The following is a 14,236-nucleotide window of genomic DNA, read 5'->3' as shown; positions in this document are numbered from 1 at the left end:
TTGTGCACCACCACTGCCTGGCTTTATATTTTGTGGGTGTTGAGCACTTATGCCACAACACACATGTAGAGATCAGAGAATGGTTTGTGGGAGGTGGTTATCTTTTTCCACGTTTGGGTTTTAGGCATCAAGCTCCTGTTGTCAGGCTTGGTACGGTGGTCACTATTCAAGTGTGACTGCAAGTGAGTGGCAGCGGGTGAAGTCCCATCAGCCCTGACCTCCTGAGCCATCCATTTTCTCATTTCTGAGAGCAAAGAGCACGGGGCCTAAGGCTTCACTGAAGAGTGTGCTGTGAAGACGCACAGTAGTCTGCCTGCTCCCGAGAAGGTCCCTCATGCTCCCAGACTCCAAGCGCCTCTCCTGCACACACCCCACTCTCTTCACAAGGCTGTTTTGAGAGGGAAATTAGATTTTAAAAAAACATGAGTGTGTTTAAACATAAAGCAGAGTGCAAATGGAAGCTAATATAATGTTTGGATTATCTAGGGTCTGGGAATCGAGTGTGAAACAAGGACAGTCAGTTTCTTAATCCCCGTCTCAAATTGCAGTGTGACTCCTGCCAGCTTGATGGCTTGCCTTTACTTTTTAGTTTCTCTGTAAAATAGAAATAATAGCATCTGTCATAAAGCATTATGGTGATGGAGTTTTACCAATCACCTAATGCATACCATATGCTTAATAGTGGTAACTACTGAGAGGGAATGGTGATGCAGGCTTATAATTCCATCACTTTGAAGGCAGAAACAGGGAGTCATAAACTGAAGAACAAGTAGAGACTATATGTCTCAGCAATCACTATCACCATCACCACCACCACCACTATCACCATGACAACCATCACCACTACCACCACCATCACCATAAGAACCGTCACCACCACCACCATTATCACCATTACCATCATCATCACCACCATCACCATAATCACCACCATCATCATCATCACCACCATCATCATCACCACCATCACCATAATCATGATTATCATCAACATCATCATCACTATCACCATCATCATCATCACTATCATCACCACCACCGTCATCATCATCACTATCACCACCACCACCACCATCACCATCACCATTATCACCACCATCATCATCACCATCATCATCATCACCATCACCATCATCATCATCACCACTAATAGCTGCTAAGTCAAGAGGACCTCCTTGGAGATTACATACGAAGTCAATATATCAAACTACGTTCCTAGCAATACAACAGAAAACAAGATGGGCGATCCCTCCTATCATCTTACCTGCCACTCTCTGTAAAAATAAGGGAGTTTGTTAACCTCTATAACTAAGGCACCTGCATTATAATGAAGTCATTAGTTAATATATTAATAAGCATTTAAAAATAATAATGGTGAGTTTATGAGTTTTTCTTTTTATGGTAGTGGACAATACAAGCAGGACCTCACAAATTCAAGGCAAATGCCCTAGCACTGAGTGACAACCATGCCCTTTCTTTATATTTTGAGACAGGGTCTCACTAAGTTATCCAGACTGGCTATAAACTCACTTTGGTGCTCAGATACAACCTCAAACTTCCCATCCTCTTGCTTCAGCCTCCTGAGTAGTTGGGTTGGGGTTATGGGCCAAACTGATGAGTTTCTTCTAGACTAAGTTTATGTAAAATCACTAAACAACATGCTTACCCAGAAAACGGTGTTTCTGTCACCTTAGGTTACTCAGGCCCAGCCACAAAACACAGTTGTGTTTGTGACAGATCTTAAACTCACTTTTCTTAGGTTGAAAGTAATAATAAAATTTGATGGAAAATTTCCTGGGGATTCATGCTTTTTTTTTCTTTTTTTCTTTTTTTTTTTGTTATAGCAAGGGTTCAATCTGTCCTAAAATCATTTCATCTAGTTAAAGGTGAAAAATCTGTTAATCAGTATGAAAGAGTAGCTTAACAATGTTGCTTTTATTCTTAAAAATGGAAAGACACCCGTTTCTAATATAGCCGCGCTAATAGTGTGTAAGGTTTTCTTCTTGAGGCTGAGGAGTTGGCTCAGCACTTAAGAGGACCAGGACCCACATAGCCTCCACAAAAGTCTGGAATCCCAGTTCTAGGGTATCTGTCTCCCTCTTTGGGAATTCATGGGTTCTGTGTGCATGTTGTATATAGACTTACATGCAGGCAAAATATTTACACAAATAAAAATAAAACAATAAATCTTAAAAGTATTCTTCTTACCCTAAATTTTGTCAATAAATGTATCTTTTATCTACCTTCCTTTTAAGTGATAATTTTAGCAGTCTTATGTCTCTGTATACTCTGTATATCAAGTCCATTTTTGCTCTTCTCCACAGTCTATTGTAACAAATCACCATTTAGGGAAGTGGTCTTTCCATAAACTATCATTTAAACACTAGCATAAAATATTGGTGACATAGGTTGCCATCTAGATAAGCAAAAGTAGAACTTGAATTCAAATACTTCAAAAGTTTTTAAGCATGCTTTGATCTACAGCTATAATGAGAAAATAATAAGGCTTAATACAGGAAAATGGCCAGGTTTATCCATGCTAACACAAGAGGCAGAGAATCATCCTTGAACTGCAGGAGATCATAGTAATAAACCAATCTAAACCATTCGTTTACCAGACCAGGGTCAGAGAGATCAGTGAAACTTGGTGCCGAGCCATGTATTCAAATGTCAGACACACAGGGCTGTAACCTAAACTGACATCATAATCCAGGACACAGAAAAGGGGTTTTGAAAAACATCTCCAAATTAATGGAGACATGAATGACATCTTTCACGTGGGCTGGCGTGGTGTTACGGTCTGCCTTGCTGGTGGCCATCACCTGTCTTGTTCAAGTATAGAGCCTCTTAAAAATGACATCAGTTTCTGCTTCTTCACTTTGTCCAGGTTCTCTCTGACCTCTAATAATGTTGGCATTCTCCATGTTAACTGTGGTTCCTCTTCTAGAGCTGTGGAAGACCAAGAGGACCAAACACCCCAAAGCCACTTTAATTCTAGAAAGAATTCTGTTCTTTCAGGATGCAAGCCTCTGACACCACACGATCTCGGGGAACTTCAGGAAAATTTTGACTCTATGCAATTTTCACTTCATCTGCGAACTACAGAACTGATTTTTAGACTGAAAAATGATTCTGAAGTCTGTCATGACAGAATGTTAGCAAGAGATAATCTGTGGCTCCTGCACGGAATGCAGTCAGTCTGGAGAGAATTTGTAAGGTGGAAGAGCTGCCTCACGAATAGAACCATGACCTACTTATCACATTGCAATGGCGAGAGGCAAAGAGAACGAGCCCGTGAAAGATGCTGGCATCGCGCTCTGAGTTACCTCAGCAGCCAGCTGTGTGGAGGAGGGTCCCTCCTCGTGCAGGAGGAACAGCAAGACCCCATAGGTCCCTAGGTCCTCTCTGTGCAGAAATGCCACTTTCCACACAGTTCAGACCCAGCTAGGAAAGTTGTCTGCAACTCGCTTAAGCAACATCATGTCTGATCTGCATCTTCAGTTACATTCATTTAGCCCTTGGGGAAAACATTTATTTCTTGAATATGTATTTAAAAGCATCAAAGATATTCTTGATATTTAAGAGGTGAATAAAACTAAAACAGTACCGTCTAGTATCCAGTTAGAAACTGAAACAGTAACATCCAGTATCCAATTAGAAACTGAAACAGTAACAGCCAGCACCCAGACAATTAGAAACTGAAACAGTAAAGTCCAGCATCCAGACAATTAGAAACTGAAACAGTAATGTCCAGCATTCAGACAATTAGAAACTGAAACAGTAACAGCCAGCACCCAGACAATTAGAAACTGAAACAGTAACTTCCAGCATTCAGACAATTACAACCTGAAACAGCACTGTCCAGCATTCAGACAATTAGAGAGCAAGATTTTTAAGCACATTCTTTGCTTATTTTTAACTGTGCATGTTTAACATGTGTATTTTAAAGAAAAGCTTTAAGCTAGGAGATTTTCCCCCCTTGGAAAATCTAGAAAATGACTCAGGAGAGCAACGTTCATATGATGGGATAAAATCTTCTCAAGCCACTTTCCACGTCCCTACATCATGACAAATGCTCACCAGAAAGTGAGCGTACTTCCCCCTAACACTCGGCTCTCCCTGACGATATCGGGCAGCCCTTTTGGCAACTGCACGTGATCCATGTCTTAGAGCAGCAGATGTGTGTGTGTGTGACATCATGCGAGAAGCTTTTCAGACCTTTGCAAGAAAATCACATCTGTCAGTGCCTGCGACGATTTTAAATGTCGTTCTATGGCTGACTTCTCTCTCTGTGCCAGGAGAGGCAGCCTGCAGGAAAGCCATCCCAGGAAACTGTGTCTTCTGGATTAGCTGCTTAAGTAAATTGTGTAACTGCCATTAAAACCAGAATGTACCCAGCAGACATAGTTTCACAAAAGAGGAGAGAAATCCACATTGTACAAAAGTCACAGCTGTTCAGCGTCACGGTTTGCACTTTTTGCATTAATTTTTCCCTTCCTTTATGAACGGTGACAGTTACATTTCTGGTGAGCAGCTTCAGGACTTTCTAATACATCACTAAGTGTGGCCCTAGCATGGATTTGGTGTCCATCAGGAAAACTTGGCTTTACTTCTTTTGGCTGGCGTTTAGAACAGAGCTCAGTCAATGGTCTGACTTGCAGATGACATGAGACATGATGCTGAGTAGGGCCCGCTGTACCACACAGTTCTGTGTGCTGTGAACAAGTGCCCCACACTCCCTGACTTGGTCCCACGATGCCAGGGGCTTTTTCTTCTGGTTTGGGTCTCGTTTCCAGTTTCTATACTGCTTGGGAACCCTCTTCACAGTATCGGGCATGGACCTGGTAGCTCACAATGCTCATTTCACGGGCTGGGTAGGGAGCATGGCCTTCTAGCCTTGAGCATCTTGCTGTGGAATTGTTCTAGATCTAGAGGGAAGTCATCATGTTCTTGTAGGAGTCCCATTTTCCGAGGGTTGAGACTCAAAGGCTTGTATGGAATATTATGGGTTGCATGTGCAAAATTTATAAGAGGCATTATTTGCAAGAATCTGGAGTCTGGGCCCTTTAGCTGAACCGCCTTTGCCTACATTTTAGCCCCAGGGTCAATGGTGTGTGCTTCCTAGGGAGTCGGCTTCTTTTGAAAGGGTTTCCTCCGCTGTGAACTGGAGGCCATTTGCTTTGTCATCACTGCAGAGGGTGGTAAGTGTGATAGAGGAACCCAGTTCACGGCACACGCTGTATATTGGACAGATAGTAATTATTCTGTGTGTATGTATGGGATGATAATGAGGAGGAGCACTTCTTCCTCCTGGCTCTTGGATACAGTATACCCACAATATTTAAAAATCAATTTACTCAGGACAAAATTAGACCATGCAGGGTAAGTAGAGAGATTAAAACCTGTGCAGTCTAGGCTTTGCAGCATCCTAGCTGTGCAAACATACTTTGCTATTGATTGCTGGAATTCCTTTCTGCCTGGCCACGTTGTTTGGCAGGAACAGGTGTGTAAGTGCAGCTGGGCTAAATGCCCAGCACTGGTCTCAACTTGCCATTCCTGGACAGGGCAGAATCCACTGTGTAGCTTCTACCCTGAGCTGTTGCTGGCCTGGCTGAAGAGTCACTGACTGCTCAGGTGTCCGTCCCTCTAGTGTCTAGGGGTGTAGGGGTGTAGGTTGTGTTTTTAACTTAAACAACTGGACAAGGCAGATGCTCTTCGTTACTTTGTAACCAGTACTTATAACTGCATAAATGGATGTATGATTGGTCATAAAAAAGTGGGAACGCTACAAAAAAATCACTCCCCACTGCTACCAATGTCATTAGCAGCATTAGTGAGCCAATATTTTCTTGGGCATAAATTTACAAAGGTTTATAAAGGTAACTTTGTCTTTATTAGTTTTATTTTTGTGCATATAATTTAATTATAATATTTCTCTCTTTCCTTTCCTTCCCCCAAACTCCCTTCTATTTCCCTCTCCACTCTCTTCAAATTCCTGACCCCTTATATCACTTATTGCTATTACAAGCTTATATGTACACTCCTAAATATAACCAGCTCGGTCTGTATATTATTCCTTGTATGTATGTTTTCAGGGCTGACCATCTGATAACCCTGCTTTTAAAAATTAATTAAATCCACAATTGTAAAAATGCTTACATTAATGTTATCTCTGTAATCATGAATGGTATATTAATGTAAGGAGTGTGTGTAGTGGTGGTGTAGACTAGACCTAGAACCTTGAACATGCTTGACAAGCCCTCTAGCACAGGATGAAACCTCAAAATGGTTGATTTTATTATTTATATCTGTACTAGAAAAGTTGATAAGTTAACTTAGACTAGAAATGGATTACTTTTCTGCACAAAATACCCCAAGAAGGTACGTGACATCCCTCCCCACCCCACAGCAATCTCAGAATATGCACCAGAAGTGCCACCTGGCCTCTGTTTGTATTTCTGTCTGATAAGTTTCACGAGCAGGACTGCTTTTAGAGCCAAAATGCACCTGTGCCAATGGCAGCGTACTGGAGATGATACACAGTTGAAAAAAATCATGTAAATAGATCTACTCTAATAAAAATACAGGACAAATTCTCTGTTTTGATGGAAGACATTTCTTCAGGCAGCACACACACATACACACACAAAACTTTCTTTTTCATATATATATCATATGATAAGATGTACATATATACAATAACTTGAGATATTAAAATAATTAATTTTAAATTGATTAATTTTTAAGAAAATATTTGATTATTTTCTACTTAATGTTACCTGCGTATTTAGACTAGATGCTTTGTCTCAGTTTTCTGCTTGGCCAGACATACCTAGTGACTAGAGTTGGTACACTCTCTGGAGTCGGGTAATAACAAGGATATGGGAAATAGCACAGCTCGATCTACCCGAAGGAAGTTCAGCTACTTTGACTCTCTAGCTGACCTGAAATCACTTGAAACCTGGAGTTACCAGACTCATTTTTTCTGACAGTGTACTAACATGATTGAACTCTGGATAGGTTTTTAACCATGGCTGTGATAAACGGAAAATGAAGCAGAGAGATAGAGGAGCATCACTTAATTAAAAACCAGTGAGAAGCAATTCGGAGTAAAAACTTAACAGAGTTTCTTTTTAGGGTTGCAGACCTATGCAAGTCAATGGCTGACTGCTAGAGTCATCTACCCTCTGACCTTCCCAAGAGGATCAGTAATGGCTGACTTAGTCTACCCTATGTGGCCTTCCCATGAGGATCAGGTAGGTAGAAACAGCTTTCTGATGTGTGGGTGTTTATCATAGTCCTGATAAATGACCAGGGCAAGGAGAGGGGCTTAAGTTAAATGCTGTCTGCACACTGGAGATTAGTTTTAAAGCTCATGAAGTTAGATGTGAAGAAACAATATGAAGAGTTAGAAGAAGGCAGGGATGGGGGGAGGGGGAGAGGAGTGGGGGGAATGGGAGGTGGGGAGGGGGTGGAAATCTTTTCAATTAAAAAAAATAAAAGGAGGCAGGGATCAGCAGATTAGGACTTGCACATTGGACCTGGCCTGTGCTCTTGCCTCTTTGTAGATAACACATTGTGGCAGAGCCCCTTACACACGAAAATGACAGCAAATATTTGTTACCTGGATCATTATGAAGTTTGCTAACACTGGGACTAAGGGGAGGATTGTTGTTCTTTGATGTCACGGGTCAATGTATTACACGGAGATGGCATGTCACATATGTCCGTCCTGTGTCATTCTATGGAAACACACTTGACTCCAGATGCTACATGCTGAGGCATGCTGGGGCCCGATTAGTGAATTAAGACAATTTAGTTTTTCCATATAAAGTTGGTTATTGTTCTCTCAAGGTCTGTGAAGAATTTTGATGGGGGATTGCATTGAATCTATAGATTGCTTTGATCCTACTGCATGTATGTACGGGCTTTTTGGGAGCCTAGTCTGTTTGGAGGCACACCTTCCTAGACACAGATGGAGGAGGGGAGGGCCTTGGACTTCACACAGGGCAGGGCACCCTGACTTCTCTTAGGACTGGAGAGGGAGGCGGAGGGAGAGGGCGGGCACTGGAAGGAAAATGGGAGGATGGGAGGAGGTGGAATTTTTTAATAAAAAAAAAAAAGACAATTTAGGAGGGGTAAGTACAGAGATCAGTGGTAGAGCATTTTCCTAAATATGAAAATCCATAGATTTGATCCTGAGTGTGGCAAACAAACACAAACAAGCATTCAAGCTAGGACTTAGTCTACTCAGTATACTGTCAAATTTATTAGGAATAAAATTTTATTACTATCAAAACAAGTATTTTCCTCGATTTTAATAGGATTCAGAGTTCATGTGAGTATTTACAAATGATTTTTCCTCCTCTCTTCCAGCCTGTGTCTCTTCTTTTCAATCAGGCATAACTATGCATTTATCTTACCTTCTATATCGGTTGAATGTCCACACACTAGAGGGTAAACACTCTCTTAGCAGACTGTTTATAATAAATGAGCTGAATCACCTCGGCCAGGAGTATGTAATGATGGGCTGTGGGACTGAACTCGGGGCTTCTCCAGAGGAACATGGGCGGGGTCAAAGTCATTGACACAAGGGCTCATGCAGGGTGAGTTCAGGGCAGTGGGGCTCACAGGGCTCCCTCATCTCAATATCTGTAGCACCAAGAAGGGCTTGACACCTAACCAAAGCCAGTAACTGCTTGGATGCTACCACAGAGCAGTTTAGTAAGAAGCCGTTAGTATACGACCCTTGGCATCCTCGTTGTTACTGTGCGTGGCTTATGATGAGAGGAAAAAGAATTCAGTCTTGATAAACACTACGAAAGTCATTGGCTTTGCAAACACTGGATTTCTAAGATAGTATTGCATATAGAATTGGCAGTAACATTACAAATACCATATGACGAATAAGAGTTAGCCATTCTCTATCAGAGGAGAATGTAATCGAAAGCAAATTACATAATAATGTTAGAGAATTATCAATATCATTCTATTTTCTTAAGAAGAAATATGCGTGTAGTAAGTTAATTATTGGTAGAGTCTCTAGTCTGAGTTACACAGTATGTAGATGGAGACAGTTCATGCTATGACTAGAATGAAATGCAGCAACCAATATGGAGCATAAAAGTCCAGTGTACTGGAAGAACACTGCAGATATACTGTGGGGTTCTACTGAGAAAACTCCCAGACTTTTTCTTTTCCTTCAATGGGAAGGCATGCCGGATTCAGTTAGCTGAATCTGAAATCTCTTTGCACAAGCAGGCAGCTCCCAACATTCTGATTTCCAAATGAAAGGCATTTACTTAAGTGTCTTTAATCATCGCTCATTCAGAGGACAGTGTGGAACACACTTCCTGAATTGCCCGTCTCAGAACCAGGAGTCGAGGAAAAGGAACGGCCCATCAGCCAGCTGCAGAACCAGGAAGTCGCTAGCCAGGCCCCCCAGAGTCTTTGCAGGCAGTTGGGATGAAAAGGGAATGGAAGGGACTGTTAGCCACGCACGCTCAACAAATGACACAATCTCGCGACACATTAGTACAGGTTAACATCACGCTTAGAGACTTACTCAACATAGTAAGTTCCATATATGGGATCATCGATTTTTTCCCAGCCATACGGAAGCTCTGAAAAAGAAAAAGTTATTTCTTTCAGTAAGTAAAGAATAGATATCACAATTTCCTAATAACAAGTAATATAATTTAATTGTTCATAGATTTTTTAAAAATGGTTTTCCAAGCAGAATAAAATGAATAAAACCGATAGGGGTGGACCCAGATTTCAGACACACTGGGGGAGCTGTAAATAGCACAGACTGGAAAACTGGCAGTTAAACCCGAATCGCCCTTCCCTACAGATTTCCCGCTGGGGTGGGCCCTTTGCTCCTGCCTAGGATGAGGCTCGCGCCTCATCGTGTTCCCACCGTCCAGCGGGGTAGAGAAGGCAAATGGCTTTCCTCAGAGGGGATGCCGCTCTCTTATTTGTTTGTGTTGTGCCAGGAGCATTTGGGAATAAATACCATATTTTCAGAATACATTCCTGAGGATAGCAAATTGTGGTGACTGAAACAAAGATGTTGCGCATTCGCAACTGATTGGGGTAGCAGCGGGCTGGGCCGCGCCATTCCCGCCACGCCGGTCGGAATTTCTCTGCTGAGGTAGTAGCGGGCCGGGCCATTCCTACCACAGCGGTCAGAATTTGGATACTGCCAGGGTTCTTATTGGATACAATTTTTTTTTTATTTATTTACTTTTTTAAAAAAAAGTCTAAAATTTCCAATGTACTTTTCTTGAGAATATTTCTAATTCTCTAGGCTTAATTTTAGTCCATGCACATTGAGAATATCAATAGCTTTGTAATTCTTGTTACTGTCAAAAACATGCTGTTTAAAACAAAGGCTTTACTGTCTAACTCTGCTTGCCACATTCCCCGAGGCTTCGTAAGAAGGTCTGACAAAGAACATTTATTTTCCTTGCTAAACACTAATTCTATATATGTAATTTGAGAGCCAGTTTATGCATTTGCATGCCTATGTAGTACATTGAGAGACATTGAACCGTGTTATTGTAGACACATATATTGTGATGAACCAAGCAAAGTTACTGGAAAAAAATAGAATTATGGGTAATCGTGCCACAGAAATAACCACTGTGAATATTTTGTATTTTGTTGAGCATATTTTAAACTGCTCTATTCTTACAGGCTAATTTTTAATTAAAGTACTTATTATTATATAGCTTGATATATTACTTGACAAAGTATCAATGGTATGAACATTATTGCAGGCTTTAAATATCACAGAATAGCAGTTTGAAGCCATCTACTATTGACCGTGGTGAACTTCCTATAATACGCACCATCTGGGCATGACACACTACCAACTAAACCCTTTATTGCTTTTCTATTGAATATATTAGCAGTGATAAATTCTCGGAGGCAGAATGTTGGATTAGAGGATTTGTGATCTCTTGTATTTATTTTTTGAAATTAAAATATAATTTTGTCGTTTCTGTCATCCCCTCTCCCCTCCCATCCCTCTCACATACACTCACCGTCTCTCTCCCAGTCCTTGCCCCCGGCCCCCGTTTTCACACTGCTGTTACATAGATAACAAACACTTAGTCCATTTAATGTTACCTGTGCACCTCCTGTACCCGAGGAGGCTCGGAGAATATTGTGGAAAACGGGGCAGAAAAACAGCAAGAGACAGAGGAGTAAACAGTCTGCTCTGTAACATTGTGTCTCCTAGAAATATCGGAGGGTCCACACTCATGAAGTCGCAATAACACGACTGCCTCAACAAGATGTGGACGAGAAATGACACCAAAAGACATGGCAGCATGGGAGGGGGACTCTCATGGTCACCAGCCCTAGACGACAAGCTACAGGAACGCAAGGGATCCCGAAAGCAGGAGAAATGGTCCTCCCCAGGGAGGAGTGCTCAAGCCGGTTATCCAAAGCCAACTGGATGTTGCTGGCTTGCCATCTCACCATTTACGGGAGTGCAAATTCGTAGTCTCAATGGGAACATATGAATGATGACTGTACCATTAAATTGATTATGGTTTCATGATTTCTCACTCCCAACTCTTAGGGATCTGTAGATTTAGGAAGTCAAACTTTGGGTTTAGAAGGCTGACCCGATGCAGTTACTCTCCTGTTTTTATGACATTTCAAGTAGAGTTTCAGGTCAGTGCGTGAGGAGTCTACAGCCCAATGTGATCCTCACGGAAGGGAAGATAGAGGATTCACGATGCAGAGGTTTTTGTCAGGTGTCTTTTAGAAGTGACTAAAGCAGGAGAATAGATGTAGGGCAGAATGGTATCGTGGGCATTTGCTACTTATGAGGCTCAATGCACGAATCCACATTTCTAACGTGTTTAATACCTTGACAGGTATATAAGAGCATGGAGTAGCAGTTCATAATGAAACTTCTAAGCAACCTTTCATCTCATAGACCATCCCCTTTCTCTTATTTCTTATCTCTGGCTCTTTTGCAGGTGAGTCACTCTAACTGGAGCCTGAGGTAAAGGCCATTGGTTATCTCTGTCAGATTTACAAAGGAAAAGGTTTCACTCGCAACCTTGATTTCTCAGAATTTAGGAAGAATCCGTTTTGCTCTTCCTAAGATGCTGATTTGTTTACTTACTTCATATTTCCAAAGAAAATTATGTAAGGATTCATGGTAAAACAAAATTTTGTTATAAACATATATACATTAAAATTATCCAATCATGACTTGGGTTCATACTTGGGGATGGAATATTACAGTATAGCCAATTCCCTATCACAAAAACCCATCCCTGGCTTTATTTTAAATACTGGAAGTGTTGACAGATATATACCAGCATATAAATAACAGTAACAGATATGTTCATTGCTTCACTTGTGAAGATAGTAGACAGACCTATTTCACGACCACTGTTTAAAAAGATAAGCGTAGAGCCGGCCGGTGGTGGTGCACGCCTTTAATCTCAGCCCTTGGGAGGCCGAAGCAGGTAGATCTCTGTGAGTTTGAGGCCAGCCTGGTTTACAGAGTGAGTTCCAGGAAAGGCTCCAAAGCTATACAGGGAATCCCTGTCTCAAAAAACTAAACTAAATAAATGAATAAATATAGCCTATGCTGCTCTTTAAAAAAAAAAAAGAGAGATAAGCGTATGTGTATACCAATGTATGAATGCGTTTGTGTGTATATATGTGTGTATGTGTGTGTGTATGTATGTATATATATGACATGGAACAAGCCAGAGTGTTGTGATGTTTTAATATCTGTGCATTTTGTACAATATTTCAGACTAAGCATATTTACATCTCCAAATATTTGCCATTTATTGTGGTGAAATGTTCAAGATCTTCCAGCTTTAAAAAATACTGGGTAAAGGATTACCAACTATGGTTGCTCTACTCTGGACCAGCACATCAGAAATCTTAAGTTTTCAAAAGGCACCGTGGTTGTCATTGACAGAGCTTTTTTTTTTTTTTTTTTTTTTTGGTTTTTCAAGACAGGGTTTCTCTGTGGCTTTGGAGCCTGTCCTGGAACTAACTCTGTAACTCTGTAGACCAGGCTGGTCTCGAACTCACAGAGATCCACCTGCCTCTGCCTCCCGAGTGCTGGGACTAAAGGCGTGCGCCACCACCGCCCAGCCAGAGCTTTTGTTTCTGAAAGCGCGAGAATGACCTGAGCTAGGACGTTAATGAACAATCACAACATCCACATGTAAAAAGAAGCAAAATTTAGATTACGGCTAAAGAGCACACATCTAGATGGTGGAAAGTTAAGAATTACTCTCATTGTTAAAAAAAAAACCAAGTTATTTAAAGTTGAATAGGCTCAAAAACTAATTATGTCCTCCTAAATTAAGCTAACAAATCAGAGAAGGAATTTCTAATATCGCACTATTTACCCAGCCAGGAAAGCATGCACTCCGGGGCTCCTGGGCCCTGGACCATTTAGAACACTGTATTCAGCAGCACCTGACAGTTCTGAGATGATTAAGGTCACATTGACAAAAGAGCACAGACTCCACAAAGCGGAAGAATAAACATTTGCGGTCAGCAAGGTTAATGCAGAATTAAGAACTGTTTTAATTGAGATTTTCTTCAGGCCACGAAATTGTGATGCAAACTTGGCGATTAGATGTTTCAACCCTGCAAAGTTTGTATGTATGTCTAAGTTCATCTGTAGTTAGTCGTCAACTTTTTATAGTGGGAACAGAATCGGAAGATCACATGGGCATCCATTCGTGCGTGGGGGAACAGCATCGGAAGGTTACATGGGCATCCATTCCTGCGTGGGGGAACAGAATCGGAAGGTCACATGGGCATTCATTCCTGCATGGGGGAACAGAATCGGAGGATCACATGGGCATCCATTCCTGCGTGGGGGAACAGAATCGGAAGGTTACATGGGCATCCATTCCTGTGTGGGGGAACAGCATCGGAAGGTTACATGGGCATCCATTCCTGCGTGGTGAAGAGCATTGGAAGATTAAATGTGCATCCCTTCCTGTATGAATGCTGCCAGTTACTACTTTTCTTTATTTTTCTCTAACTTAAAATTCATTTTTATTACATTTGGAGACTTTTCCCCATATCACCAATAGGTATTTCATTAATTTATATTTTATTTAATTTTTATATGGTATGTTTTGATCATAATTTCCCTCCCCCAACTCCTTCCAGATTTCCCCCACCTCCCTACACATTCACTTCATGTTTCCTCCCTCCCTCCCCGCTCTCT

The 14,236-nt window shown here is 41.4% G+C and overlaps 1 protein-coding gene across 3 annotated transcripts in view; it reads right to left on the bottom strand.

Moving 5' to 3' along the window:
* Magi2 (membrane associated guanylate kinase, WW and PDZ domain containing 2) overlaps positions 1-14,236 on the bottom strand; it is a 1,234,898-nt gene that overhangs the window by 285,213 nt on the left and 935,449 nt on the right. For all 3 annotated transcript variants that reach the window (XM_050139790.1, XM_050139791.1, XM_050139792.1), the window contains one exon: positions 9,566-9,623. In XM_050139790.1, the coding sequence (XP_049995747.1) occupies positions 9,566-9,623 (58 nt within the window). The remainder of the gene's footprint in view (positions 1-9,565; positions 9,624-14,236) is intronic.

The sequence above is a fragment of the Alexandromys fortis genome, unplaced genomic scaffold (assembly GCF_014885135.2).
Source record: "Alexandromys fortis isolate MF-2015 unplaced genomic scaffold, M_Fortis_MF-2015_v1.1 scaffold_38, whole genome shotgun sequence".
NCBI lineage: Eukaryota > Metazoa > Chordata > Mammalia > Rodentia > Cricetidae > Alexandromys > Alexandromys fortis.
This window is presented reverse-complemented; position numbering and strand designations above follow the sequence as displayed.